This window comes from Caretta caretta, chromosome 9, assembly GCF_965140235.1.
Source record: "Caretta caretta isolate rCarCar2 chromosome 9, rCarCar1.hap1, whole genome shotgun sequence".
Classification (NCBI taxonomy): Eukaryota; Metazoa; Chordata; order Testudines; family Cheloniidae; genus Caretta; species Caretta caretta.
This window is the reverse complement of record NC_134214.1, coordinates 98,055,343-98,082,069: the sequence shown is the minus strand read 5'-3', so window position 1 is coordinate 98,082,069 and position 26,727 is coordinate 98,055,343. Positions and strand designations below refer to the sequence as shown.

The window sequence follows — 26,727 nt, the reverse complement described above, 5'->3', positions numbered from 1 at the left end:
TCCTCCCCTCCCCTCCCCTTCCGGGGGTGGGGCCGGCGGGAGGCAGAGAAGTCACTTCCGCTCTTGCGCACTGAGACCCGGGCCGGGCGGCAAATAAACAGGACTCGGGGGGTAGCGGCTGCCTCCCTGAGGGGAGGCAGGGGCGCGTTGCTCGCAAGGCGGCGGAGCTGCGGGCGGGAGGCGCGTTCCCCGGGCCCGCGGAGGCGGCGCCGCGCCCGGCGTGTACGATGAGCGGCGGCTCGGACGGGAACGAGGAGTTCTACCAGCAGCTGCGGCTCCAGCAGCTGTACGAGGCCCGCCGCAGCGGCGAGGGCGAGCCCGACCCCTTCACCTACGTGGACCCGGCGGATGGGACGGCTTACGAGTGGGACCGAGACAAGAAGGCCTGGTTCCCTAAGGTGAGGCGGGCCGGGGGGCGGCGGCGGCGGCGGCTCGCACTGCCCAGGGCCTCCCCGGGGGCGGGGCGCCCGGGCTGGGGGCGTGAGGGCCGCGGCCGCTTCAGGTTCCCCTCGGTGTGGTGGAGCCTTTCCCGTTGGCTGGTGCGGGGCTCAGGGCCGAGCGCGACACCGAGTCCGGCGGCAGGCGCGCCAGAGCCCCGGAGAGGCTGGCGTGTCACGGCGGAGGGGGCCGATGCCTTTGCAGCACAAGAAAGCCTTGGCCCTCTGTAGCTGCTGCATCTTATTGCAAACTCATGTGTAATTTACGGTCTTCCCTCGCCTCTAGGTGTCCCCGCTTTACTGTGTCCCGGGTTTCTCTTTCCCGCGGTACTTTCTTGTATAACACGCAGGGAGCTTTGGTATCTGGGTGGTAACTAAAAGGGGGGGGCGGGGAGAAGGCTCTGATAGTTCTCAGGGCTTCCTTCAAGTCTGCCTTTGCAGAAGATTTTTGGCTTGGCATCTGCAGCAGTGTTTCAGAAATTCCTGGAGGAATACATTTTTATTACATACTGTGGGATAAGTCTTCCCAAAGAGGGGTAGGAAGATAGCATTAAGAGCTAATTAAATGCAGGAGGAGTTAATCCCTGGGCAACCCAGTTATGAGAGTGGCTCAGGTGACTGGCTCAATTCACACTCCATCAGAATTTCTGCTGCTGTACTGGTTTCGGAGTAACAGCCGTGTTAGTCTGTCTTTGCAAAAAGAACAGGAGGACTTGTGGCACCTTAGAGACTAACCCATTTATTTGAGCATGAGCTTTCATGAGCTGCAATGCAGACATTAGGGAAAGGGAATTGTATGGTGGGTCTGTAATTTGCAAGCCACTTCACACCCTTTTATAGAGCACTGCATATGGGGCTTTCTCCTTAGCCGTGATGTAACTGTAGGTCCATGTCGGGAGTCTGTATGCTTTCCCATTTTGTGTGTGTGTGGATCATACTTAATCATTTTAAGTTTTTTGATTTCTTAAGCCATAAGTATTTCTTCCAGTATTCTTTTGCTCATGGTTTGTGCTTCCCCTTAAGTGAACCTGATGACTAAATGTGCATTGAAATGATAATGATCTCTTAAAGTTTGTTCCACCAGAACAGGATTCAGAGTAGCACCCGTCTTAGTCTGTATCCGTAAAAAGAAAAGGAGTACTTGTGGCACCTTAGAGACTAACAAATTTATTAGAGCATAATTTTCTTTTTACAGAACAGGATTGAGGGCCATTGGTCAGCAATTGTGAGAGAGTTTACACTTGCCTGTGCGGGGGAGAGAGGGCTTAGGTTCCAGTCAAAGCATTAAAAACCGTTCACAGTTATAAAAATTCATTTTTAAAAAGTACAGTAGCTGCTATTATGTTCATGGCTGGTATTATAATAAAGTTGTCTGCTTAATATTCCAGAAGATCAGTCCCAGCAACAGTTGTTTTCCCTTTATCTTCCTGGTTTGGAATAATAGGTCTCAGCTGGCCTTGGGTAAATGGAATACCAATATATTAATATTCCATTGAGGGCTTTTTATTAATAACCCCTTTAACAAAAATTGTTTTGCACTAGCAACCAGTCTAGTTTCAAGAAATAAAACAAAGTTGGAAATGTAGTCTGAAGTAATTTTAAATTCATTTTGTTGGAACATTTTTCTTCCCACTCAAATCTAAAAATAATGCTGCTGCAGGACAACTAGTTAGATGTATTGATTCACTGATTTATTAAGTTATTTGATAAACAAAACTATTAACTATTCACTGAAAAAAATTCAAAACAATTTTAAAAAACCCTTTAAAATAAAATTCAGCTCCCATGAAAGTAATGAGCTGTTTGGATTGGCTGGAGCAAAATATAGTGCGGATTACATAGTGTAAGGGGGTAGCAGTGGGATTTTTACCCATGAAATCTTATGCCCAATTAAATCTGTTAGTCTTTAAGGTGCCACTGGACTCGTTCATAATGTAAGATTCTTCAAAGGTCAGTGCATCCCTCCTAAATTAGGCCTGGGCCTTTTGAGATGGACAGACTTTCTATTGCGTAACCAAACTCTTACACTTACATCGCGATATACTAGCAATTTATACACACTGGAATTTAGTGTTATATGGTTCTGCAATAATTTGGCAAATCACTAAACTCCAAAAGCTTTGTATTAAGTTTAATTTTGTGTAGGAGAGAAATGACTGTCATTGACAATTCTGCATCTCTTTCTTTGCCATGGGTATGTACTTGTTAAGGTATGAAACATTTATGTTGAGACCCAAATAATCTATATAAAAGTTCAAGGAGGCTGTAGTGGTTTAATTAGTTACCAAGTTATCATGCAAGCATGGAGTTATTCAGAATCCCTACTATCTCACTCTGGAATTTTTGAACACAGATTAAACCCTTAATATATGAGTTAGTTCAGGAAAACCTAACCTTTTCTTACAACGCTGAGTTCTCATCTTTGAAAAGGTTGTCTGAAAACTTGACCATATTGACAGTGGAAAAGTCGGTTTAAACAATAAGCGGTTGTAACCATTTTGTGATACTAAAATGTCAAACTAAACTTCAACTAGTATATTTTCTTGTCCTGTTACAACTATACAGTACTGCAAATAGTTTGTAAAAACCTTAGTAGTAAAACGTATCTAACAACAAATAAGGTATTGTAATTTTTGCATCTAATCTAATATAGTATATTTTTGGGGTGAGAGACCGATTTAGACACTGCTCATACACTCATTCTCCACAGGGAGGTTTGGTTGGGAGGGAAATAGCTAACATGTTCAGGTAATACTCTGAGCCAAAAATATATGATCTTTGACTTAATCATGTATTAGTGTGTATTGCCTATACTAAGATTTACACTATATTAACACCAGTCAATCTTCTCTGCAAACCTTTTTTCAAGAAGACAGGCCCACAAGTTGCAGTCAATTTAATAATCAGTGTTTTGGTTTTTGGCTGCCTGTCAATGTCACTTCTTCTCCTTGCTCATGGTCGAGAGCAATTGAGTTCTGTTCTTAGTATTCCATTTTGGGTTTCTTTCTGCCTCAGACAAATGTAACTCAGTAAGCGAAAGTATTAAAAGTTTTACCTTGGAAAGGGGGGCACTAATGAATGTGTGTGTTTGTCTGCAATATAGAAAAAAGTTCCTGAGTAGTGTGTGCCGACTTCTCAGTATGGCTTTACTAATACCTGGCATTTCTAAGTTTTCAACTGCAGTGTCCATTTGAGCGTTTATATTTTCCTCTGTAAGTGAAGACATCTGGATTACTGTTTTAGTAGTTATCTTCAGAAATTCAAAATTACAAAAACTTGTAATTTACTGGGGTTTATCTTTGAACTCTATTATAGATTAATATTTAACATTCCTTTTCTAGGTGACTGAAGACTTCCTGGCAACATATCATGCTAACTATGGCTTCCCTACAGATAGTTTAGACAGTTCCTCTGCTTCAAAGACTGAAAGTAAGCCAGCTGTGGATTCTAGGACAGCAGGAGCACAGCAGTCGGCAAATAAAAAAGCACCCCAACAAACAGATTCTAAACAAAAAGGAGAAAAAAGAAAACTCGACGCAGGTAAGGGTCTTCATTTTGCATAAGCTGGAAAATATACAATATTTAAGAAAAAATGAGCAAATGTAATTGTGCATTAGTATTATGCACAGTAGTGATGCTCAGGCATCTGTTCTGAAAATTCTTGAAACACTTCTGAAATTGCATAGCACTTATTAGGTTATAAAAACCTATATTTCTAATGTGAAATATAATCAAGCTACTAATAGTGTTCTGAGTTCCCTAGGGTGAAGTGGAAGCTTCTTGGAAATTTAGTTAGTGAAACTGATAAATGAGAGCTTAATGTTAAAATCCTGTTCTATTTCTAGGGGTTTAGCACAGCTTATACAATTATGATTCTGTTTTTAGGATGGTTTCATGTTGAAGAAGACAAAAACACAAATGTGTATGTGACGGGTAAGTCATCACTTTTTTTTTTAATATAGTGCCAAAGGTGTGTTAGGCAATTTATATAAATAATCTGCTCCAGAGCACTTAATAGCGTGGATCACATTTTAGGACATTGTCTCATTGATTGGCTCCCTCTTCACACCTTCATAATTGCACAGCCTACTTACGCTCACATTTGTGATAGTATAACATCCCTGTGACAACTACAGCAGTTGCTGAGATGGAAAAGTAATACTAGGAAAGTGTTGAATAAATTTACCTGTTTAAATACAATTTAGTTGGCTGAAACACGGGGAGAGAGCCCAGTGTGGCCAGCCAGTACTCCAAGAGCCACCAGCAAGTGCTCCATAGATTGCAGTGGTACATTGACACAACTCATGAATCATTGGTCTAGACCAGGGGGCCTGCCAGTTAGGGTTAGCATTAGACTCACTGGGGTCCTCAGCAGAAAGCCAAAGTCCCACTGCATGGGGCTAAAGCCTGGGGCCCTGGCCCTGCCACCTGGGGCTGAAGCCAAAGCCTGAGCAGTGTGGCTTCGCAAGGGCTCCTGTGGCAAGGGGTCCCAGGCAATTGCCCTGCTTGCTGACCCCTAACACTGGCCCTGGCTTTTATATACAGAAAAAGTTATTGTGGCACAGCTGGGCTGTGGAGTTTTTATAGCATGTGGTGGGGGGACGGGGGACTTCAGAAAGAAAAAGGTTGGGAACCCCCCTGTCTAGACTAGGTCAAGATATAGTAAATGGAGGCAAAAGACAGAATAAATAGGGGAAGGGAAGACAATTTTACAGCAGTATAATGTAGCTTCACAAATGTTAAATCTTTTGCGCCTTCTCATGCTTGTTCTTAGCCCAAAGATGAATTTGTTTGAAAAGGTAATAAAACTGGCTGTTTTTTGAATTACATGAGCACAAGAAAAACATGCACCTGAAGCAGCATATCTTAAGAACTCTCCTTTCTCTAGGCTTGGCTAACTCAGGAATTCTTCATAATTTAAAAATATTTCAAATGCTGTTTTTCTTCTGCTCAAATAACTCATTTGTTTAAAAATTTTAAACTTCAGTATGTGCAAAGTCTTAAATGTTGTACTAAATTAAGAAAAAATGATAAGAATGACAATTGTACTGGCTCTGCAGTGTCTTAACTTTTTATCCCAGTTAAAGGGAAGATACCTAAACGTGTGCACCATGAAAAACTGTGCATTGGTTAATATATTTATTTGCACATAGGTTAATGTGTTTGCTATGTCATTGTTTTGGGATATGAAGGAAACTTAAGTCCAAAAACACTTAATGCAACACAGACTTTACATCTACAGATCAGAAAACTCAGAAGTTAATGGTTACCATAGAAACCATCACATTTCCACAATTCACTTGCTTAAAAAGCAGAAAGATTACCAAACATTCAATTAACGAGAAATAAAACATGCTCAAAACTAAATTAGTGCACAAAAATTTATTTTTGTGCATGTAAAATCTCACCCATAACATTGCACTGACACATTTTTCATTTAATAACTGATTCATTCTTGTTTCCTTTTTAAAATGGGCTTAGTGGTGCTGAAAAACTGGATTTGGAATTCACTATATAAATACATTCTAGATTTATATGGTTGAATTTACTTTGCAGGTTTGCCTCCAGACATTACAAAGGATGAGTTTATACAGGTTATGTCGAAGTGTGGTATCATTATGCGAGATCCTCAGACAGAAGAACATAAAATTAAACTTTATAAAGACAAGCAAGGAAATCTTAAAGGAGATGGCCTCTGTTGTTATCTCAAGGTCAGTGGTGTACTCAGTGTAATATTACTTTTTTTTTTTTGTTGGCTCTGCTTCATGACAAAGTAGTTCTTTATTGTCAAATATGAAAGGCTGCAACTTTTCTCCGACAAGGAGAGCTCTCTGTAGCTCAAAAGCTTGTCGTCTTTCACCAACAGAAGTTGGTCCAATAAAAGATATTACCTCACTCACCTTGTCTCTCTAATATCCTGGGACCAGCATGGCTACAACACTGCATAAGTGCATGCAACTTTTCCTGACACTTACCAACCACTGTTGGTTTTTATTAGATGTTGCTGATAGGGCGCTCTGAATGGGCATTCTGATGCCTTAAGATGACCACTGATTATAGTGGTGTTCACAGTCTTTACCTTGTGCTCCCACAGTCCATTGTATGCACCTGTTTTCACTCATTTTACTTAATTGCAAGCTTCTGGGAGCTCTTTGGGTTAGAGACCATCTTTTGTTACGTTTGTACAGTGTCTTCCACAGTGGGACCCTATGCACTACAAATATTAAATAATTAATACAGGGGCAGAATTCAGAAAAGCTGCATCACAACATTATGGCCATAGTATTGTCATGATAGTTTTTCTGAATTCTGTTAACTATTTGTATTTTCAGAATGCAGGCTGCAAAATACTGACTGAGGTATTTAACTAATGAGGATCTTTCCAATTGACTTTCAAGAAGGCTTAAGCTCCTGAGTCTGTCACTTTTGAAAGTGGGACTTAAGTCCTTTTGAAAATTTTATCTTCATCTTTTTTAATTCTTCCCTATAATTATAGTAGCTTACTAGAATGGTCATAGTTCATTTTTTAGAAATGATTGGAATGAAGAGAAGTGGTGACTTGGTGAAGTTCAGTTGGGGGTGGGTGAGTGAGTCTGTTAAGTACACTGGTGAAATGTGTTTTTGGGCCAGAGTCGAGCAACACTAAAAGTAGCCCCTTTTTAACATTAATTTTTGTAAACAGGTTCAAGCTTTGTTTGGGCGTAGAGGAACTCATTTTTAATTTTTTTAATCAAAACCTTCTCATTGATTATGCTTGTTTTAAGGCTTACTATAATTTGATTTATCTTCAAATAGCGAGAATCAGTTGAGCTTGCATTAAGACTTCTGGATGAGGATGAGATTAGAGGCTACAAATTGCATGTTGAAGTAGCAAAGTTTCAACTAAAGGGGGAGTATGATGCAAGCAAAAAGAAGAAGAAATGCAAAGACTACAAGAAGAGGCTGTCTCAACAACAAAAGTTTGTAACTTTTTTCAGTAAAATGTTTTTTCTAAATGTCTTAGCTAAAACAGTTTTTTATATTCATTTATTCAATGTTATACCAATAATTAAAGATCAAAGATTAGGTTTAGAGTTACTTCATTGGGGTGGGGTGAGGAATATGAGTTAAATGCTGGCATCTTGAAAGTCCCTTGGATTGTCATGTTTGGTTGGAGTCCATAGAGATCCAAAGACTTCCATTACTTTCTTCTGAATGGAGTGTTACAGCTGAGAGGCAGGAATTGTTGGTATGTTTTTTGGGTTTTTTTAAATGTGATGGAAGTTTCTCTTCCTACGTTAGTGAATCTGCAGAACCCTGTAGAGTCACTTTTCTCTCTTGTGATTAACATTGCTCCTATAAGGAGACAACACTGTTTAGCTTCCTGCATGTTAGAGTTAGTTAAATTTAATAATTGCATTACACTTTCAAAAATTCTAGAGCAGTTAGCATGAGGTTCCAATTAGTATATGAACAAGTACACTGCTTTCTATTTTTGCCTATTTATACACAGACATCTGCCTTTAGCATTCAAATGTTTTTATTTAAAATTTTTCTTATGTAGAGGTGAGTTACATGTGATCTTAAAGAATCAAGCAAATTCTTACTGTTGGAAGCAAGAAAATTCCATATAAAATTTGATTTTGAAATACTGCACATTCCAATGCAAAGCATTTTAAAATTCCCTGGACTGCTGTTTTTCTTCAAGGAATAAATACAGTAGGTACAATTCCTACAAGCCCCAACCATAGTCAAAATGAGAATTCACAGAACAGATAAATTAGCAACAAAATTCAGGGTGTGGCAAAGGGTGTGCATTATGGCACTATATTTTTATGAGATAATGTACTATAAAGAACATGAAGACCTTGAAATGCAAGCAGTAAACGTTTACTGTAAGACCGTGTGAGCTTATAAGAGAATACAAATAAAATCATGTCAGAACAATTTTCAAAGACCTTTTTGGGAATCTTTAGATGTTTGTTGTACTTTAAAGCTGGATGTTCAGTAGACTCCACTGACGTTAAATTTGGCTTGTCTACATGACATTCTTGTGCATGTTTATGGTATTTGAAGCTGCTTTGTAAGAGGAACAGTGATTAACTTACTGATCACCTTTCCATTCCATTTTGTAGAAGATTTAAATAATTCTTTAGAACCAAAATAGCTATCACTACTGAAATCTGTATGTTAAATTAATGATTTTTTTTCAACAAATACTTGTAGAAACTGAAGAAAGGTGCAACAATGTCTTCTTACTATTGCTTCATTTCATTAGACAATTGGATTGGAGGCCTGAGAAGAAAGATGCCACAGCTCGAAAGCGACATGAGCGTGTTGTTATCATCAGGAACATGTTCCACCCAAAGGATTTTGAGGTAGGAAGAACTAAATACTAGGTGAAGCTGGTAGTGCTGGCAATAGTCAACATTGCCCATCATTTACCATTATAAGACCCTGTTTTCAGTTGCTTATAACATTGACAAATGTTAACTGTTCAGGCAAAAATCTTCAGCTAACATGGTTCCTCTACTTCCAAGAGCAAAGCTAGGGAAAAATATTGCCTTGCCCATGTTTTTTAAAAAAAAAAATCTTAACTACTTCCTTGAGAAGCTCTAATGCCTCCATGGTTTGGAGCAGGGGCTTAAAATTTGGCTGTGTGTGTGTGTCACACTGCTGTCATAGATGCCATTTGCCATTCCTATGGAAATTGACCCAAATATGGCCCAGTTAAAATCTGAAAAATTATACTTTGCACATGCTCAATAGAAACTTGTTATTTTGGTAGCAAATACTCTGAAGCTACCATTTGTGCTGAGCATGCTCCATCCCAGGGCTGCTCTTGCCCTGCAATTGTTGCCCCTGGTTGCTGGAGGTTGTTGTGGCACCAGCAAATGAGAACAGAGATTGTTCTGTGTTCTGCACCCGGGCAGCTAGGGGGAAATTTAGGAAGCAGCCATATTGGAATGCAGTGGGAGGGGAGAACAGAATCATACAGTTGCCAGGATTGAAATGGTGCTTCAGCTTTATCTGACTTTTCATACTTCAGCTGAGACTACCTGAAAATACTATTCCTATGGAACTTATTTATTTTAATGACAGTGGAAAATATGGATGACTATGCTTATTTTCACTAAGCACTGACACACTAGCTGAGCTTTCGTAGTTTATTCCTCCTCCCCAACAGTTAAGGGATTTTTGATTAGCTCATTATAATGGAATCATGATGTTTATTGTAACTGGAATAATATCTGGCTCTTACAGTGCTTTTTATCAGTAAATCTTAAAGCACTTTACAAAGTTGGTCAGTGTCAATGTACATTTTCAGAGCAAATTATATTACTCAAAAACAGTTTAGTTAATTGTTTTTGCCTGTTGTCATTTTGTTTACTTTATGATTTGTGTAAAATAAGTCAAAATTAAACCTACAAAAGGGAGGAAATTCACTGTTAATCACCACCTACTTCTGCACTTCACAGTGGCCCAGCTGCTGTATTCTATAGTGGTGGCCCCTGTGCTGGGGGTTTATTAAAACTAACAATGAAGACTTGCAAGCTTTAAAATTCTGATACATATCTTGGACAAAAGATTTGAAAAAGTCAGCAAGGAGTCAGAGTACAACCTGTTTCTCACTGTCAGCTTAACCTAGTATCATTACACTTCATTGTGAATATCATGACAACCTGTCATGTTTAAGTAATCCCAGGTCTGTAGTTCTCCATTTGTTGGGACTCCTTTGTTGAAGAAGTGCAAATTGTATTTTTCTGCGAAATAGCAAAAATTGTTTAATCTTAAAATGTTGAAGTTTAAACATTAAAAATTTGAATTTCATCTCTAACCTATTCTATGCAGTTGTGAATTCTCAAAAATCTGCATCTCATGGAGAAGGTAGAGGAAAGAATAGTGAATGTCAGGTGCTAGGAAAAGGGAAATATAGGGGATGGAGAAAAATCAGAACTCGATTTTAAAGTACACAGCCACATTCCCAAAAAAGCCACGTTTCAGTTGACCGTGTCACTTTTCATAGAATTTCCAACTCAGCTCTCTAAAGATCATAATTTAAATCTTCTAATTAAACTGAATTTATAAATGTAGCATTCTGTTTAAAAACATGAAGTATGTATGGGCATGCTCAAAGCTATTACCTCAACCTGCAGACATAGCTGAAGTTGATTGTGTTTTAATTGATTATATGGGGTTCATAAGAACATACATAAGAATGGCCCTACTGTGTCAGACCAAAGATCCATCTAGCCCAGTATCCAGTCTTCCGACAGTGGCCAGTCCCAGGTGCCCCAGAGGGAATGAACAGAACAGGTAATCATCAAGTGATCCATCCCCTGTTACTCATTCACAGCTTCTGGCAAACAGAGGCTAGGGACACCATTCCTGCGCATTTTGGCTAATAGCCATCGATTGGACCGATCCTCCATGAATTTATCTAGTTCTTTTTTTAAACCCTGTTATGGTCTTGGCCTTCACAACATCCTCTGGCAAGGAGTTCCACAGGTTGACTGTGTGTTGTGTGAAGAAATACTTGCTGTTTGTTTTTTTAAACCTGCTGCCTATTAATTTCATTTGGTGACCCCTAGTTCTTGTGTTATGAGAAGTAGTAAACAACACTTCCATATCTACATTCTCTACAACAGTCATGATTTTATAGACCTCAATCATATCTCCCCTTAGCCGACACTTTTCCAAGCTGAAAAGTCCCAGTCTTCAAGGTGTGGGCGTACCATGGATTTATATAGAGGCAATATGATATTTTCTGTCCTATTATCTATCCCTTTCTTAATTATTCCCAGCATTCTTTTCACTTTTTTGACTGCCGGTGCACATTGAGTGGATGTTTTCAGAGAACTATCCACAATGACTGCAAGATCGCTTTCTTGAGTGGTAACAACTAATTTAGACCCCATCATTTTATATGTATAGTTGGGATTATGCTTTCCAATGTGCATTACTTTTAATGTTGATAAATGCAATTTCATCTGCCATTTTGTTGCCCAGTCACCCAGTTTTGAGAGATCCTTTTGTAGCTCTTCCCAGTCTGCCTGGGTCTTAACTATCTTAAGTCATTTTGTATCGCTAAGCTATGTGGCAGTCTCATCTCAAATATACATTTATATGAGTTGCAAAGTTTCACTAAAGTGCTCTTGCTCTATAAACTGGGACAAATATATTTTAAAATAATTTCAGGTCCATTCTTTGTATTAAAAAAAAAAATCTGGACAGTGAGTTGCTGATATTGCTAAAAGTTCAGTCCTGCAACATGTGGTGCATTGTGACCTGATCCATCAAAACACTTAAGGACATGCTTAAATTTAAGCATGATTGGTCCATTAGAGTCAATGATCCTACTCATATGCTTAAAGTTGAGTGTGTCATTAAGTTCTTAGATGGACTGGGCCAGAATGCTCAGCATCTTGCAGGATCAAACCCTGAATGACCACAAATAACTTAGGCCTTGTCTACGCTAGAGTTTTGTCGACTCAAGTTACACTGAGGTACCGCCACCGCCATAGTATGTCCACACTATGCTCCCTGTGTCGGTGGAGTGCATCCACACTTGCAGCTCTTGCATTGACACACAGCAGTGCAGTGTGGGTAACTATCCCACTGTGCAACTGGCCGCAGGGTGCTTTGGGGGAGGTTTGCAATGCCTCATGGGGCAGGCACAGCGTTACATGATGGTTTCTCAATCGGCATCCTACTAGATTGCCAGCTGCTTTTCAGCTCATGAACTGGGGGGCGGAGGGGAAGGGGGAGACATGAGTGTGTCTGCACCATTTCTTTAAGTTCAGACAGCAGATGGAAGCAACCAGTCCTGAGGCAGAAGCTGGTGTACAATCAGCTGGTGTTCCCCTCACCCCAGCTCATTGAAGACCTGTACACCAGCAGGGGACATGGGACACCCCGACATCAGCCCCTGCCTCCCTCCCTGGCTCTGCACAGCAGTGTGTCCCGCCCCAAGCAGAAGCTTGCCCTGCCTGCCTGCTGCTGTGGTCCTAGTGCTGGGGTGAGCAGGATTCCACATGAATGTTTTGATTCTGTGATTCCCTCAGAGTACTCCCACAGTCTCCTCTCCCCACAGACCAAGGAGATCCATTCCCTCCCCTGTAGTCCAGACAGTGTGTTTGCTGCCAGGAGCTGGCCTGCTTAGCTGAGCAGTAGCTGTGTGAGCTCTCCACGCTGAGCAGTTTCAGAACTTCCTGGAATTTTGAAAGGGGAAGGGCACATGCCTGTGCAGCTGGATGCAGGGCACCAGAGTTCAAAACAGCGAGCAGGGCAGTCACAGTGGGAATGGTGGGATACATCCTAGAGGCAACATAATGAATGCCGTGTCTGCACTGATGTTTTGTCAATCTAATTTTGCTGCAAAAAGCCCTGCACCTCTTCTTGAGGTGGTTTTATTTTGTTGGCAAAGCAGGAGAGTTTTGTCAGCAGGAGGAGCATTGTAGCGTGTACCCCTCCACTGTTTTCTTGACAAAAGCTGCCTTTTGCTGACCAGACTAGCATGTAGAAAAGGCCTTAGTTCAAGCCCACATTCATGAGAAATAACTTTTGTCCATTTTCTTCACTTTATTTCTTTCCACAAGCTATGCTATCTGTGAATTTGTGGTATGAAAACACACAAATTTATACCCTCTGATAAATTCTCTCAACCTTCAGGCTTAGGCAGGATTAGTCTAATAGTAGTAATTGCTCTGCTAAAACAAATGCTGTAGGAACATTGGAGAAAGGTGAGAATATTTTAATTCAGAAATTGTCTCCTGAAATGCCAAATAAAAAATTTGGCTATTTTTTCAGTGAATTCTGAAAAGCTAGAGGTATGTGCTCCAGCTTTCAAAATACATTTTGTCCACTACTACGGTACTTTATATCCCTTTAATGAGGATGTATTTAGGACCTGTATTTGAGACCTGTATTTTAAAAATCTCACAAAACTAGACTAATTTTAGTTTAGTATTCAAAATTAAATTTGTTTACATGCCAAATTCCAAAACTATCCCTGTGTACCATGGAGAACCCATTCCATAAATACTGTAGTGGTATTACATTTCCTCTAGTAGTTTGAGATAAAAAAAAATTAAAACTAAACTGTGGCATTGGACTGGAAGCAGTCTTAACTCTCAGCTGGTGTAATCTTAGTTTTTTTGGTTGCCAGTGGCAATTGAATGGGAGGCAGAAGGAAAGTGGGTTTTCCCTTTTCCCCAGTAAAATAAAGAAAATTACACCTGCAAAAAAAAAGTTGCCCAAAAGAACACACACCAATAATGTTGATTTGGCAGCTAGCATGAATCCCTTAAAATACTGAGGATATTAAGTTCTAAAACATAATTTTACTTGATTCAGTGGATAAGGGAAATAGGGAGATTTAATGTTTGCATTTTAGTAAACTTTGGTAGATTCTTATACTCTTAAATCAAAATGGCTTGGTTGAAAAACCATCATGTGGGTTCAGAACTGGCTGAGGCCCTGTCTTCACTGTTAGGTGGTGCTTTTTTAGCCTCTCAGTAACTAACATTTGTGGTAAACTAGGTAAGGTCAGTACTCCACCATTGCTTCATGTTGACCTCCCCTAGTTTACCTTGCAGTAAAACTAAAGTGCATGGTCATCGCTGAGAACTAACATTTGCAAGTTACTTGTGGTAAAAATCTCACCTTCTTAGCTGTGAAGACAAGGCCTGAAAGACCATACACCGAGACAGTGAAAAACAGCAGTGCATCTTGATGGAAAGATCTAATGGAATGCCAAAGGGATTGGTGGCAAATGTAATCTAATTAAACATCTTGATTTGGAAGAGGGAGTGAACAATATTAATGAAACTCAAAAATGATACTAAAGTAGGAGATGTTGCAAATACTAGTAGAAAACACTGAGTGTAGGAAAGAACAGAAAATTAGAAAGTGCAATTTAATTTGGAAAAAAGCAGTCCAGAATTTGAGAAATAATATGAAAAGGAATGCTGCAAGTGCACAAATTAGGTCTGAGTTTGCCATGTGATCCATTTAGATCTGTTTAGTTCATAGTGGCTGGTGTAGTTTTGGTTTCAGAGGAACAGCCGTGTTAGTCTGTATTCGCAAAAAGAAAAGGAGTACTTGTGGCACCTTAGAGACTAACCAATTTATTTGAGCATGAGCTTTCGTGAGCCACAGCTCACTTCATCAGTGATGAAGTGAGCTGTGGCTCACGAAAGCTCATGCTCAAATAAATTGGTTAGTCTCTAAGGTGCCACAAGTACTCCTTTTCTTTTTGGTGTAGTTTTGTTTGCGCTTGTGTTGTAGCTATATTGGTCCCTGTGTAAGCTCAAAAGCTTGGCTGTAGCTGTAGGTCTGTGTAAGCTCAAAAGCTCGTCTCTTTTGCCAACAGAAGTTGACCCAATATTACCTCACCCACCTTGTCTTTCTAATAGTTTTGGGCATATGCAGAGACATTGCACTATGCGTTAGGAAGGTAATACGTATTCTTCATATTGCTGGAGTGTGGCCACAATAGGATGTGTACTCTGCATTTGGGGATAGTTTGACATGGTCTCTTAAGAATAGGAGGCTGCCTGATGAGTAGTTTCTTGAATAATTTCACTATTTTCTAGAAAATTTTTAGAAATTTAAGTTGCTTTAGATGTTCCAATCAATGAGGCTTTTATTGTGTCCTATTTCAATCAAGAAGTTTCCCTGATACCAATACTAAATTTGCCTTTATTCCAAGCTATTATCCCATTTCACAATACTAAATCTTGTTCATTCCTCAGAGGGTTTCTTCTAAGTGCCTGTAGATTTATGCTTCCACCACACATTTTAGTCTCAGCTGAGCAGTAACTGAGAGGCAGGACCTGACATTTTTAAAGCACATACCGTAGTACACTGGGAATGGAAAAGGACAGTCAGAAATCCTTTGGATTGAGATGTCATCCCAATTTCAATAAAACCAGAGACTTGTAGACTGGCTCTTTAAAACCAAAATAATTTCAAAAATCAATATGTCTGGTCACATTAAACCTTCAGCTCCTCCCTGGTCACTTTTGTTCTCTGAACTTCCTCTATTTCATAAAGCTTTCTGGGGAGGTGGTGTCTGGAAAAGAATGCAGTATTTGATTCCTAGAGGTAGACTTCTGTTAGTACTTAAACTGGTTTCCTATTTGTTTGGAACAAAGCTTCATGCTTATTTCTTAATATTTTCAATTGTCATTATTTTGCAACATACTATATAAGGGAAAGTACTAGTTGTTTTCCTGTATAATACATGGCTACTATTATTCCTTTAAACTGTAGTACCTTACAGTGTGAATTCCAGTTTGCAGTTTACACACATTTAAGGGAATTTTCAGTTGTTGTTTTTTTTTTAAACAAATCCATATATTTATGTATTTCTATACAGGAAGATCCTTTAGTACTGAATGAGATCAGGGAAGACCTACGGACGGAATGTGAAAAGTTTGGAGAAGTAAAGAAGGTTCTCTTATTTGATGTAGGTATTTTCTATTATGTTGAATGGTCATAATTATTGTCACCTTTTCAAATCAAATATACATGATGTTCATGCTCCTTAAATTATGAATAAGATTTCTGGTTCTCTGAAATTTGTTTTTCATGCAATCTTAATTTCATTTTTCAAATTTTCAGTGCTAGAACTTAATTCAGAATTTTTTTCCATTTTAACAAAGGTGAAGTTAAAAACTGCACATCTGCATATTCTAGCTCCCCCTGTGTCTAGATGCAATATTCAGCTTCTCAGACAGATTTGGGGACATATGCATTAGAAGTTGAAAAGCATGCACCCACGAAATTGCAAGTAGCTAAATTCAGCTTTTTTTTTTTTTTTTAACACTGGACTGTATACAAAAACATTTGAAGTAGCTTTGTTTAAAATCTAAAGCTGAAAACCCTAATTGTGAAGTACTAAAGATCATGCTGCTTCAAAATCTGAAAAGAATGGAAGGATATGTATTTCAAAGGTATATGCACATGAATGGGCTTGTGCATATGTCTGCATACAAAACTGTACCTGATCTCTTACAAGGGCAGAGTAAAGATCTTTGGAACGAAATTTAATTCCCGTTTTAGAGATTTAAACGATAGGGTTTTGTCTTTTTCTTACAGCGACACCCAGATGGTGTGGCCTCTGTTTCATTTAAAGAGCCAGAGGAAGCTGATCTGTGCATACAAGCTCTCAATGGAAGGTGGTTTGGTGGTCGTCAGCTAAGTGCTGAAACATGGGATGGTACAACAGATTATCAGGTAATCCTTAATTTTGGGGTGGTTTTTTTTTTATCAAATTGTAATTTCTAAAAATTCTTAACTGTTAATCTATTTAATTTTAAAAATAGAGGAAACAAAATTTAAAATTTGAGTAAAATCAGGATTTTAAATGTTCTTTTCAAAGGGACAAATATTAAGCCTGGCTTACCTACAGATGCCAATTATTTGGGGTCCTACCAGGCCTATTTTTTGTTCTATTAAAAATCCAATTTTCAAAGGCCCCAGTTATCTTAATTATACACTGAACGTAAACTCTTATGTTATTCCTTGCTGTACAAACAGATCGTTAACAACTAGCACAATGGGCCCTGACCCAAGTGAAACCTCATGGTGTTAATGCAGTCAATGTTGATTATAATAAAGTAGCTGTGGCATAGTTTTACTAAGTGTAAACTACTAATTTTTTTTTTATACCAAGTGAAAAAATTGCTCCAACCTAATTAAGGTTTATTTATACACAGGTGGAGGAGACCTCAAGAGAAAGAGAGGAAAGGCTCAAGCTGTGGGGGTCATTTTTAGGAGAGTCTGATGCAGAAAAGCAGAAAATTGCAGCTGCTTCAAATTCTGCAGCTAGTGGTGTGAAACTGCCTGAAGATCAGCCTTCAAAAGATAATGGCACATCTAAAGGTGATGTGAATGATGAAGCTCATAAGAGAGAGAATAATGGTGAAGGCATTAATGAAGATGGCACTCCATCAACAGACAGCAGCCTTGCAGGCAGTGATGATGAAACAGATACATAACATCTCTAATATTTTATGAAAGCATGCTTTTTAGGGTGATGTTTGGATTTCTCTTATCCTGTGCTTCAGGGTGACTACAGACAGTGTTCATGTGTTTATATGCATATTTGATGTCATCAGCTTGTGCTTTGAAATTTTCATTAAAAGCAGTAGTTAATGAAGATCTAAAAAAAGTTCATATTAATTGGCTGCTGTTCAAGAGCACAGCAGAACTGACCAGGCTTCTTATGTCATATACTTGCTTGTCAGTGTTTAAATTATATAAATGTGAAGTGTATGTGAACTCCAGAGTTTGAACAATTACACAGAATCTAAAACATTTTAGTAATATACAAAGATATTAAAATCAATATTAATGTTTGCTTTAGTTCCTTACACTTTTGGAACTTGGTATCTTCCTTTTGACAGTTTTACAGAACAGTTGTTGCAGTAAGGCCCAATACATTCACCCTGTACATGCATTGCCATATTAGGCATTTTAAATAGCAGATCATGGAGCATGAAATTGTCGTTCAGTCTACAAAACTGAAAATTCTTGCCATAGCCTACACTGAGCCACAGATACGTGAGAAGATGTTTTAAAATCAGAATGTTCAGTATAGAGGGGTGTCATCTCCTTCTTGAATCTTCCATTGATGTAAACAAGTTGTGAGTATTTTGAGATTAGACCTGTAAGCACTTCAACACTGGAACACTATGTAAATAAAACTGACCTAATCTTCAGTTTAAATTCGGACGGTAGAACGAGTATTTCCATGTGCTGAAAGCATATAAAAATTATACATTGAACATGTGGTTTTGGGGGTTCTTTTGCCTTAAATCTAAGAAGTGCTTTTTCAGACTTTGGTAGGGTGTGGGGTCAATATGTACCATATTCTTTTTGAGATAAATGCTTTTGGTTTAGTTCACAGCCTGAGGGGCCTCTTCCCCCAAAGACTTAATAAAATTTAAAAGATTTTAACCTTTAATCCCAAGGTTGTCACACAGTGTATGAATATCAGGGAACATGTTTTTCAAAAATTAGTTGCCCTTTTATATTTTCTTGTTTTACTAGCCATTAAATTGACAAACATTTTTGTTCAATTAGGCAAAGAATTTCAAAACAATGCCTAAAGTTAGCCGCCTTAATTAGATGTGTAAAGTGGTCTGAAGTTCAAAAGTGATTTCAATGGATCAGCTTGGATGCTGAGCACTTTTGAACATTACTTTAGGCACCCTGTTTAAAAATGTTGGCCCTAGTTCCTGAACATATCTGTTAATATTTGGAACTGGCTCTGGATTATTTGAAAAAAGTAGAGTGGGTTGCGAGAGATTATGGGTGTTAGTGCTCATATTTCCCATTTGTTTTCCCTAACCAATTTTGATAGAAGACCTTGGTTGTCTTTAATTTATACTGTACTTATCTTTGATTTTTTTGAATTTGTCTGGACAATTACATTGTAGTAAAGTTTTTTTGATAATCAGTGTGTTTATGTAGGTTATGGCAATAAGTTTGTATAAATTAATACTTGCCGTTGTGGTTACATCTTATTTCCTTATGAGCAACCTAGATAAGAGAATAGTAGTTATTATCAGACTTGTAACCCCTGATTGTATTAAATTGATGGATACTTTAATTTATTATAAACTAGTGTGACAATTTTTTAATTTTTAAATAAAATACCCTTTGCGGATTTTTAAAAGTTGATTATGCCATTGAGAGGAAACCATTTAATTCTCACTATCCCAGTAGATTCTTTTCCCATCTTTGAGCACATCATGAATTATAAACCTTAGCAAAATAAGTGCTTCTGATTTGTTTAGGGATTCTATATTGGTTAGCATATAATTATGCATAGTGTCAAATTCAAATTACTTCTAGCCCATATAGTTCTAAACCTAAAATGTTTCCGCTGGTACAGTATGTACTTAACCATTGTCATGACCACAAACATGTGAATGCTTAAAGCTTCTGTGTGTAACATGCAGCTTAATACCATGGGCATTGTTTTCAGTGCTTCTCTGTTCTAGCTCCCAAACTCTAGGCTTTGGACCTGTCAAGCTAGCATGCTGTTAGCTTTCTAGAGGGCCTAATTAATTATAAAAAATATTCTGGGCAGTTCAACGTAGCAATTAAAAAGGGAATCAAAATTGCTATAGAGAATGCTTGAGAAATTAATGTTTTACAGTACTATGCCTTATCAGTTACTGTCAAATCAGATAATTTGGTATTGACTATTTAACAGTATGCTTAAAAACCCATGTAAAACTAAGGAATTGGTGTATGTACAGTAACTTCCCCCTCAGTTGATTTAAAATTTGATTGCCCTGCCCAGCTACTGAAATTTAATGAGTGGGGTAAGTTTTTTAAATTCTCCTTATTTCAGACTGGAAACAGCACCAACAAAAACTAAAAAACAAAACAAAACCACTTTACTGGCGTTTTGAAATAATTTCTAAGAATATAAATTGTTTTCATGACTGCCTGAAATTCTGAACCATTTGTTTCCACTTCTAGCCAAACAGTCTAAATTGAGACATTATATTGAAGTTGGTACACCTCTCTTCACCTACCTTTTATACTTGGACAGGAAAGTAGGGAAAATATTTTTTTAAAGCTAGCAGCTTATTCATGAACTATACAAGAATGGTGATAATGTATAGAAAACAAATAGTGAGACACATGACCGTTTCCAGTGTGGTGTTTATGTAAATAGTGGTTTTAAGTTAGAGTACTTTCCCTTTTTATTATATACAGTAATTATGAAAGTTTTCATAATTCATTAGCTTATACGGGAAATTAGTTTGCCATATGGTTATAGAGAATCATGTGATCACAAAAATGAATTTGAACCACATGATCATGAATAATACTTTAGTACAATAAGTTAGTGGATATGTCGAATTCTTAACTCTGATCTGCAGACAAGCAGAACCTGTAAATGTGTTATTGTTCAATGATTTTTTTTGACCTCTAGTAAGTGTTTTTATGCCAAGTGACTATGTAGTAATAAACTTCTAAAATACAATATCTACCCCCAAAATAGTTTGTTACATGGTTACAATCCAAAAGTAGCAGAAAACCTGAGTCTTGTCACGTGGCCTGAGACGCACAAAACTCTCACATAACCAGTCCCACTGAAGAAGACTACACTTGTGAGTACAGTTTTATAGGATTGAGTCCATGATCCCCTCAATTCAGTAAAGATGGCAAGATCAGGATTCAATATGGGTTTCTAGTTTTCCTTATGTTTCATTCCAAAGTGCTGTCAATATACTGCTTTCTTTCAGACCCTACCTTAAACCTTAGCTTTTGAAAGCTGTTTTCCTAATCTGATGTGTGCTGTTTCTGCCTGAATACCTTTATGAAGTTGTTACAGTTAGCAGAGAAAACAGGTCTTGTCAGAAGTGAACATTTCAAGAAGTTATCCCCCCTTTTTTTAAAAAATAGTATAGTGTCTTATGAAAAGGCCAACTGTTTCTGGTCTAGCAGTAAATTGAAATGATTTGCCAGTAATCAATGTAGCTCTAATTCAAAGAGCTGCTTTCTGAAGATCCTGCTCGTAGATTTAGATAGTGGTAAAGCACTGAGTGTATTTAAAATAATTTAAATACAAAGGGGTGAAATATTAAATAGTTTTCACTTATATAAAGTGTAGATAATATTGCCAAGTTCTAACCTATTCCTTATTTTGTATTGAAGGGCCAAATTATACTGATCTGTCATTTAATAATTGAATAATAATATAATGATTCATAGATGCTTATGTGCATAAGAGGTGGTAATACTGTACTAAACCAATTACCGGTAAGTACAATGCAAAGATTAGACTGGAAACGGGGGGGGGGGGGGGGGAGCCCCAAAGGAGCAGATTTAAGTGTTTTTCACATTTGCATGTACATGTCTGAAGAGAGGAGGTGTAGGGATAGTTTAGTTTCATTTTGCATCAAAATGTTTGTTGCTCCTGCTGACTTTCACTTTTAAAATACAGCTGGATATACTCAACTCTTAACTGAATTTCAATCCTTAATATACGTTTTATTTTGTTCAGGGATTGCAATTTGCTTAAAATCATTAATGTATTAAATGCAGTGCATTTTGACCTAAAAACTTGTCCCAGATTTCATTCACAAGGCTAAACTATTTAATTTTTTTGAATATTTAATCCCAGTTCACTAAAGTGTACAGGTATTAGGTGCTTCATAAAACTACACTGACCTTTGAATTCTACAGTGAATTAGTATCCACATCTTAAACTCTATATTACAACCAGACTAAATTCCTTCTAAGACATCACACTGCTTTAGATTTTTCATTAGACTCAACATCAGTTTTATTTTTTTCTGAAATTGAGAAAATATGCTGTAGTATGACAAATTAAATTTTGTATATTAAGGAAGTCATGTTAAATTGATGTGTGAGTGTGCTGGATTATGCAGGGCTTGAAGTTTTTGGTATTAAGGTATTCTGAAAGTGCTATCAAATATAGTTATAGAAATACAAAATGGCTTTCATGGCTAGTGTTACATTTTTTGCACTGACCCATTATGTAATACTACTGTAGTAATGTAAGATTGTCTTTCAGTAAATTAACTGAGTTGTTCTAATTGGCTTTCCCTTAAAGCTAAATTGAATTTGCCATTTAAAATTCTCTCATTCTGAAACGTAAATTTTTTAAATATTCCTTCATACTTATAATTTCTAGCCCTGTGACAGAATCAAAGAAGCTCTTGATTTGTCTTGAATTTTTTTTGTTTCTTAAAGGGGTTGTGTTTTCATACTACCTTTTTAATAAACAAACTTATAAACAAGCCAGTCTTTGCTTCTCTGATCAGTGTTTGAAAGAATGTATTTAGGCTAATTTCTCATTCCATTTGTTATGTAAGCTTTTTGTTGATAAGACAGCATGAATGAATATTTATAACTTGTGGTTGCACAGTAATTTTAATGCATGTATACATATATACTGATATTTTAGAGCCAGACTTTGTATCTCTGGTAAGGTTACTTTACAATACTATATATTTTTTTCTCTCAGTACTATAAAAGATTCTGAAGATGGATGGGCAGACTGAAACCAAACTTCATTCCACCCTGTCATATTTCAGTTTCTGCTGGATAACTCGCATCAAGATGACAGGGTAGAAAGTGTTTAGGACAGAGAAAGTTAAGCAAGCAACTTAACTATTGTATTCTGTTGAACAGATGCTTTTTGTTGTACCCACATACATGGCTATAGCCATCACTTCAGAAGGACCAGAAAACAGAGGGATGTAAGGTCGGATAGGAGAAAGGGAAAATGGAAAATAGGGCATCTTAGGTGCCACTCCCAGCAACCTTTCCTCTTCAATGTTGAATACAATCTATGTAAATGACTTCAAGTATGTCTGACCTTTTGTAAGAAGGTAACATTTTTGACTCTGGTCATGTACCCAGTGGTTCTTTGCCACGTTTCTTTTTACTAGGAACTATTCTTCAATGCAGATATTGTCTCCTTGATTGTGTACACATTGTGAACAAAATCCTATTTTTAAAAGCCTATTTTCCTCATTCCTGAAACCTCCTAACCCGGTTGACTTGTTGGAGTGCATTTCATGCATTCTTAGTAACAAGGTTGAAGGAAACGCCTAGCTCAGTCACAGCTAGGGAGTTCATGCACACTCCCTACATTCTGCTGCAAAGTGCAGTACGTCCATGCTGGGAAAGGATCACAGACTTCACTGAATGTCACAGCATGACTGTTCAGAGTGTTGATAGTCTCCCAGTGTGGATCAATTGAAGGCAGTAAAATAAGGTAAGAGAATCCTGTCATGGTACCAATCCTCTTACATTATCTTCTCCACATTTATTTGGTAAAGGGTGAGGCTTTTTCACTGAACTGTTTGCATGCTGCTTGGAAAAACAGTGAGAAAAAGGAGAATTTTTTTCCAGGCAGTTCTGAGTCTCTGGGCAGCAGGGAACAGAGGACAAAGTTGCTCTGTGAGATGCTGTCTGTTTGAGAACCAGCGCAGAACTTTGTCATCTGCAGCAACTCTGACCATTCGGGTTCATAGGAACTTGCTAGCTACACACCTTTGCTCTCCAAGAGCAAATGAACTTTATACAACCAGAAGGTGGGAATGGACGACGGGACGGATCACTTAATGATTACCTGTTCATTCCCTCTGGGGCACCTCCACTGGCCACTGTCAGAAGACAGGATACTGGGCTAGATGGACCTTTGGTCTGACCCAGTATGGCAGTTTTTATGTTCTTACCTGCACCAAGTCTCACCATAGTTGGGGGACCCAATTTAAGGCAATAAGTCTCTTCTTGTATTTCAATAAGAGATTGTTGTTTTTTTTAAAAAAAAAAAATCTTAAATCCTACCCTGTTTGTACTCTTCCACACTGAACCAATACATTCCTCTTAAATACATTTTGACAGTTGTTTGTGGTAGGTAAGCAAACTAGTGGCTTCCAGCTCTGTGACCATTTGCCCTGAAAGCAATGTATGCTACCTCTTTGCAGTCTTCCTGCTGGAGATGGAGGAGTGGGAAGTTAAGGTTGGGGTAGTTAACATACTGTACAGTGCTCCCAAATCTTGTACTGTCAACCTCCCTATCACCCAAACCTTGTCCAAACAGTTCGTTCTAGGGGATGGGTAGATAGAGATAGAAATTATATTGGCCATGATTCTGTTGCCATAAGTTGGCTTCAAAAAAATGTCATGGTTTTAGGTGCTCAGATACCATGGGTATGAGCATGGTATGAAAAACTAGATACTAATTATCTTCTAGTAGTACTTTGTTGCCATCTTGTCTAGTGCTGTAACTACGCAGCCCTTTTCACTAAGTGAGAGGAGTTGAAGATGTTCAGCAACTCATACTGGAAAAAAAAGCCTGCCTGAGGATGCAATTTAAAGTCATGAATAGATCGAGGATGGTTAACTAGGGTGACCTAGGGACATTATCAGTGATTTGTAATGAAAGAAGTAGTCCTTTGGCCTGGAAATTGAATGCTTGCAAACTTAATGAACTTTTAACATGTGTAAGCACAAATAATGGAGGCAATCGTCTTGGAACAGGTGTTTTCAAAAGAGCATTCATTAGGGGGGAGTCCAATGACAGTGTGCTTGCCATCCCTCTAAAAGGGAGGCATGGAATAGATTTGACCCCTGCAAGTGCTCTGGCAGCAAGTGACCCTGAGCATGATCCCTTCCACTAGACTGAAAAAAAATCACCTGTGGACTCAGATGGAGAGAGACCCACTTAATGATTCATACTAGAATTTACATGATGCAGCTGCCCGTGGGCCTGGGATTTCCCAAATCAAGGCAAAGTAAAAGCCACTTTTCTTCACTAAGGTAAATCAGCTGTGCTGTTTGGGGCAGAGTATGAACAATGACAGTGGAAAATCAAGTAGGAATAGTGTGCTTTTCTGGTGGTGTTGGAGTCCAAGCTCTTTGAGGCATGAGCCTTCCCATTTATTAATTTTTGTGATTGCATCTAGAGGCCTCAATCATGAAGCAGGACCTCTTTGTGCTAGGAAATGTGTATAAACATAAGGTGGTCTCAAAATTTTTAATTGCACCTAATTTTTAGTCTGAATATGTCCAGCTTTAACTTCCAGCCATTTGATTTCATTATGTCTTTCTGCTTGAGTCAGATCAGAAATTTAATTCCCACATAGGTATGTAAAGACTGATCAAGTCACCTCTTTATCTTTCTCTGGATAAGATAAATACTGAGCTGCTGTAGTCTCACAGTAAGGCAGGTTTTCCAGACCTCATTATTGTATCTTTTCTAAACCTTTTCCAGTTTGTCAATGTCCTTTTTAAAGTGTGGACACCAGAATTGGACACACTATTCCACCAAAGATTGCACCTATGCTGTATAGAGAGGTAATACCATCTCCCTACTGCCACTTGATATTCCTCTGGTTATGTATGCATCCATAGATCTTAGCTTTCTTAACTGCAGCACCATACTGGGAGCTCAAGTTGAGTTGGTTATCCACCAGCCTCCAAGTCTCTTCAGTATCACTTTCCAAAATACAGTCCCTTTGCTAATGATACACACTGAAACCGATGGCAAATTTAATCAGTGCTTACACCTATCCAGTAAAAGATTTTTTTTAAAATGAGGGAAATACTGGTCTCAGTTTGCCTAGTATGAATAAATATACTCCTATCAGTGCCTTGGAATGTCCACTATATGGTAATCAAAGGATTTCTCATATGGCAATTTATAAATAGTTAAAATATCCTGCCTCTAATAGGGAAAAGCTTATATAGATAGGGGCATTCATTTGTGTGTGGCAAGATGTAATTTAATCCTGAGTCAGGATTTGAAAGTCTTTGGGAATTCCCTGATTTGGAATATCTGAGCTGGGCCAAGGCTTGTTTCCTCCCCCAAATGAAATAAATATAGCATCATCAGTTTGTGTTTGGTTTGTCACTTGATAGTCTAATATGAACGTGTAAGGAACTACGTTTCTAAGCTCCACTGAAGTAAGTGTCATAAGAGAACATAGTGTAGGGTTTTCCTTTCCCTCTCTGAGATAACATTCGGATGGTAGCAAGACAATGGAGCCAGAGCCATTCTTTGAGATCTGTTCCTTAAAGGATCTCAAAGCATTTCCCAGACATTAGTGAATCAACTGTAATACCTCAGAGCAGAGTTTGTCAAAAAATTCAACACCACTTCCATTGCACAATGCTGTTCATCAGCCTCAAGGTGTTTTGTGAGAATGTGTTAACTTTGACAACATTTGAGGGAAAAATTCAAAGTGGAGTATTTAATTTAGACATTTCATTTTGACTTTAAAAAATTAACTTTATAAAATGAAGTTTAAAAAGTTTCAACCTTGTTGGCTAAAGTGTTTTGACAAGGTCATTTTAGAATTTTTGTGGAATATTTCAAGATTTGGCTTTGTCCTGATTTTGGAGGAAAATAAATTTCAGCATGTCTGAATATCCTGGGGAACAGAAATTCCATTTTCTGACCTTCTCTGTGAGCTAGGAGAAGGTGATATCCCATTTTATTAATGGAATAAGTGAAGCGACTTGCTTGAAGGTCACACAGTAAGTCAGTATTGCCAACCCTTGTGATTTCAGCTGGGACTAGAAGTTGTCTTGCCATGACTATGAGAAGCTTCAGCCCTGCCTGTAGGGAAAACCTCTTCTGATTAGTTGCCTTCCATACCTGCCCACCTTCTGGGGAAGAGTAGCCAGTCAGGACTGGTACAGGAATTAAGACAAAAAAAATTAAGCCTCACAATTTGGTGGCCAAATTATGAGGTTGGTGGGGTTTGTTTTTTTAAAGTCTGACATTTCTGAATTTGGC

The 26,727-nt window shown here is 38.2% G+C and overlaps 2 protein-coding genes across 7 annotated transcripts in view; both read left to right on the top strand.

Moving 5' to 3' along the window:
* The first annotated feature begins 64 nt into the window (after positions 1-64).
* On the top strand, positions 65-19,049 carry HTATSF1 (HIV-1 Tat specific factor 1). Its single transcript, XM_048863937.2, has 9 exons — positions 65-398; positions 3,779-3,977; positions 4,323-4,370; positions 5,994-6,148; positions 7,233-7,396; positions 8,695-8,794; positions 15,799-15,888; positions 16,521-16,658; positions 17,141-19,049. Exons 1-9 carry the CDS (start codon positions 228-230, stop codon positions 17,420-17,422), a joined length of 1,347 nt encoding a protein of 448 aa, XP_048719894.1. The 5' UTR covers positions 65-227; the 3' UTR covers positions 17,423-19,049.
* Positions 19,050-20,581: 1,532 nt separating this feature from the next.
* Positions 20,582-26,727, top strand: part of VGLL1 (vestigial like family member 1) — a 30,857-nt gene continuing 24,711 nt past the window's right edge. For 5 of the 6 annotated variants that reach the window (XR_012670041.1, XR_007358421.2, XM_048863947.2 and 2 more), the window contains exon 1: positions 20,582-23,196. The gene's annotated coding sequence lies outside the window, so the exon portion shown is untranslated. The other variant, XM_048863943.2, reaches the window with a different exon arrangement.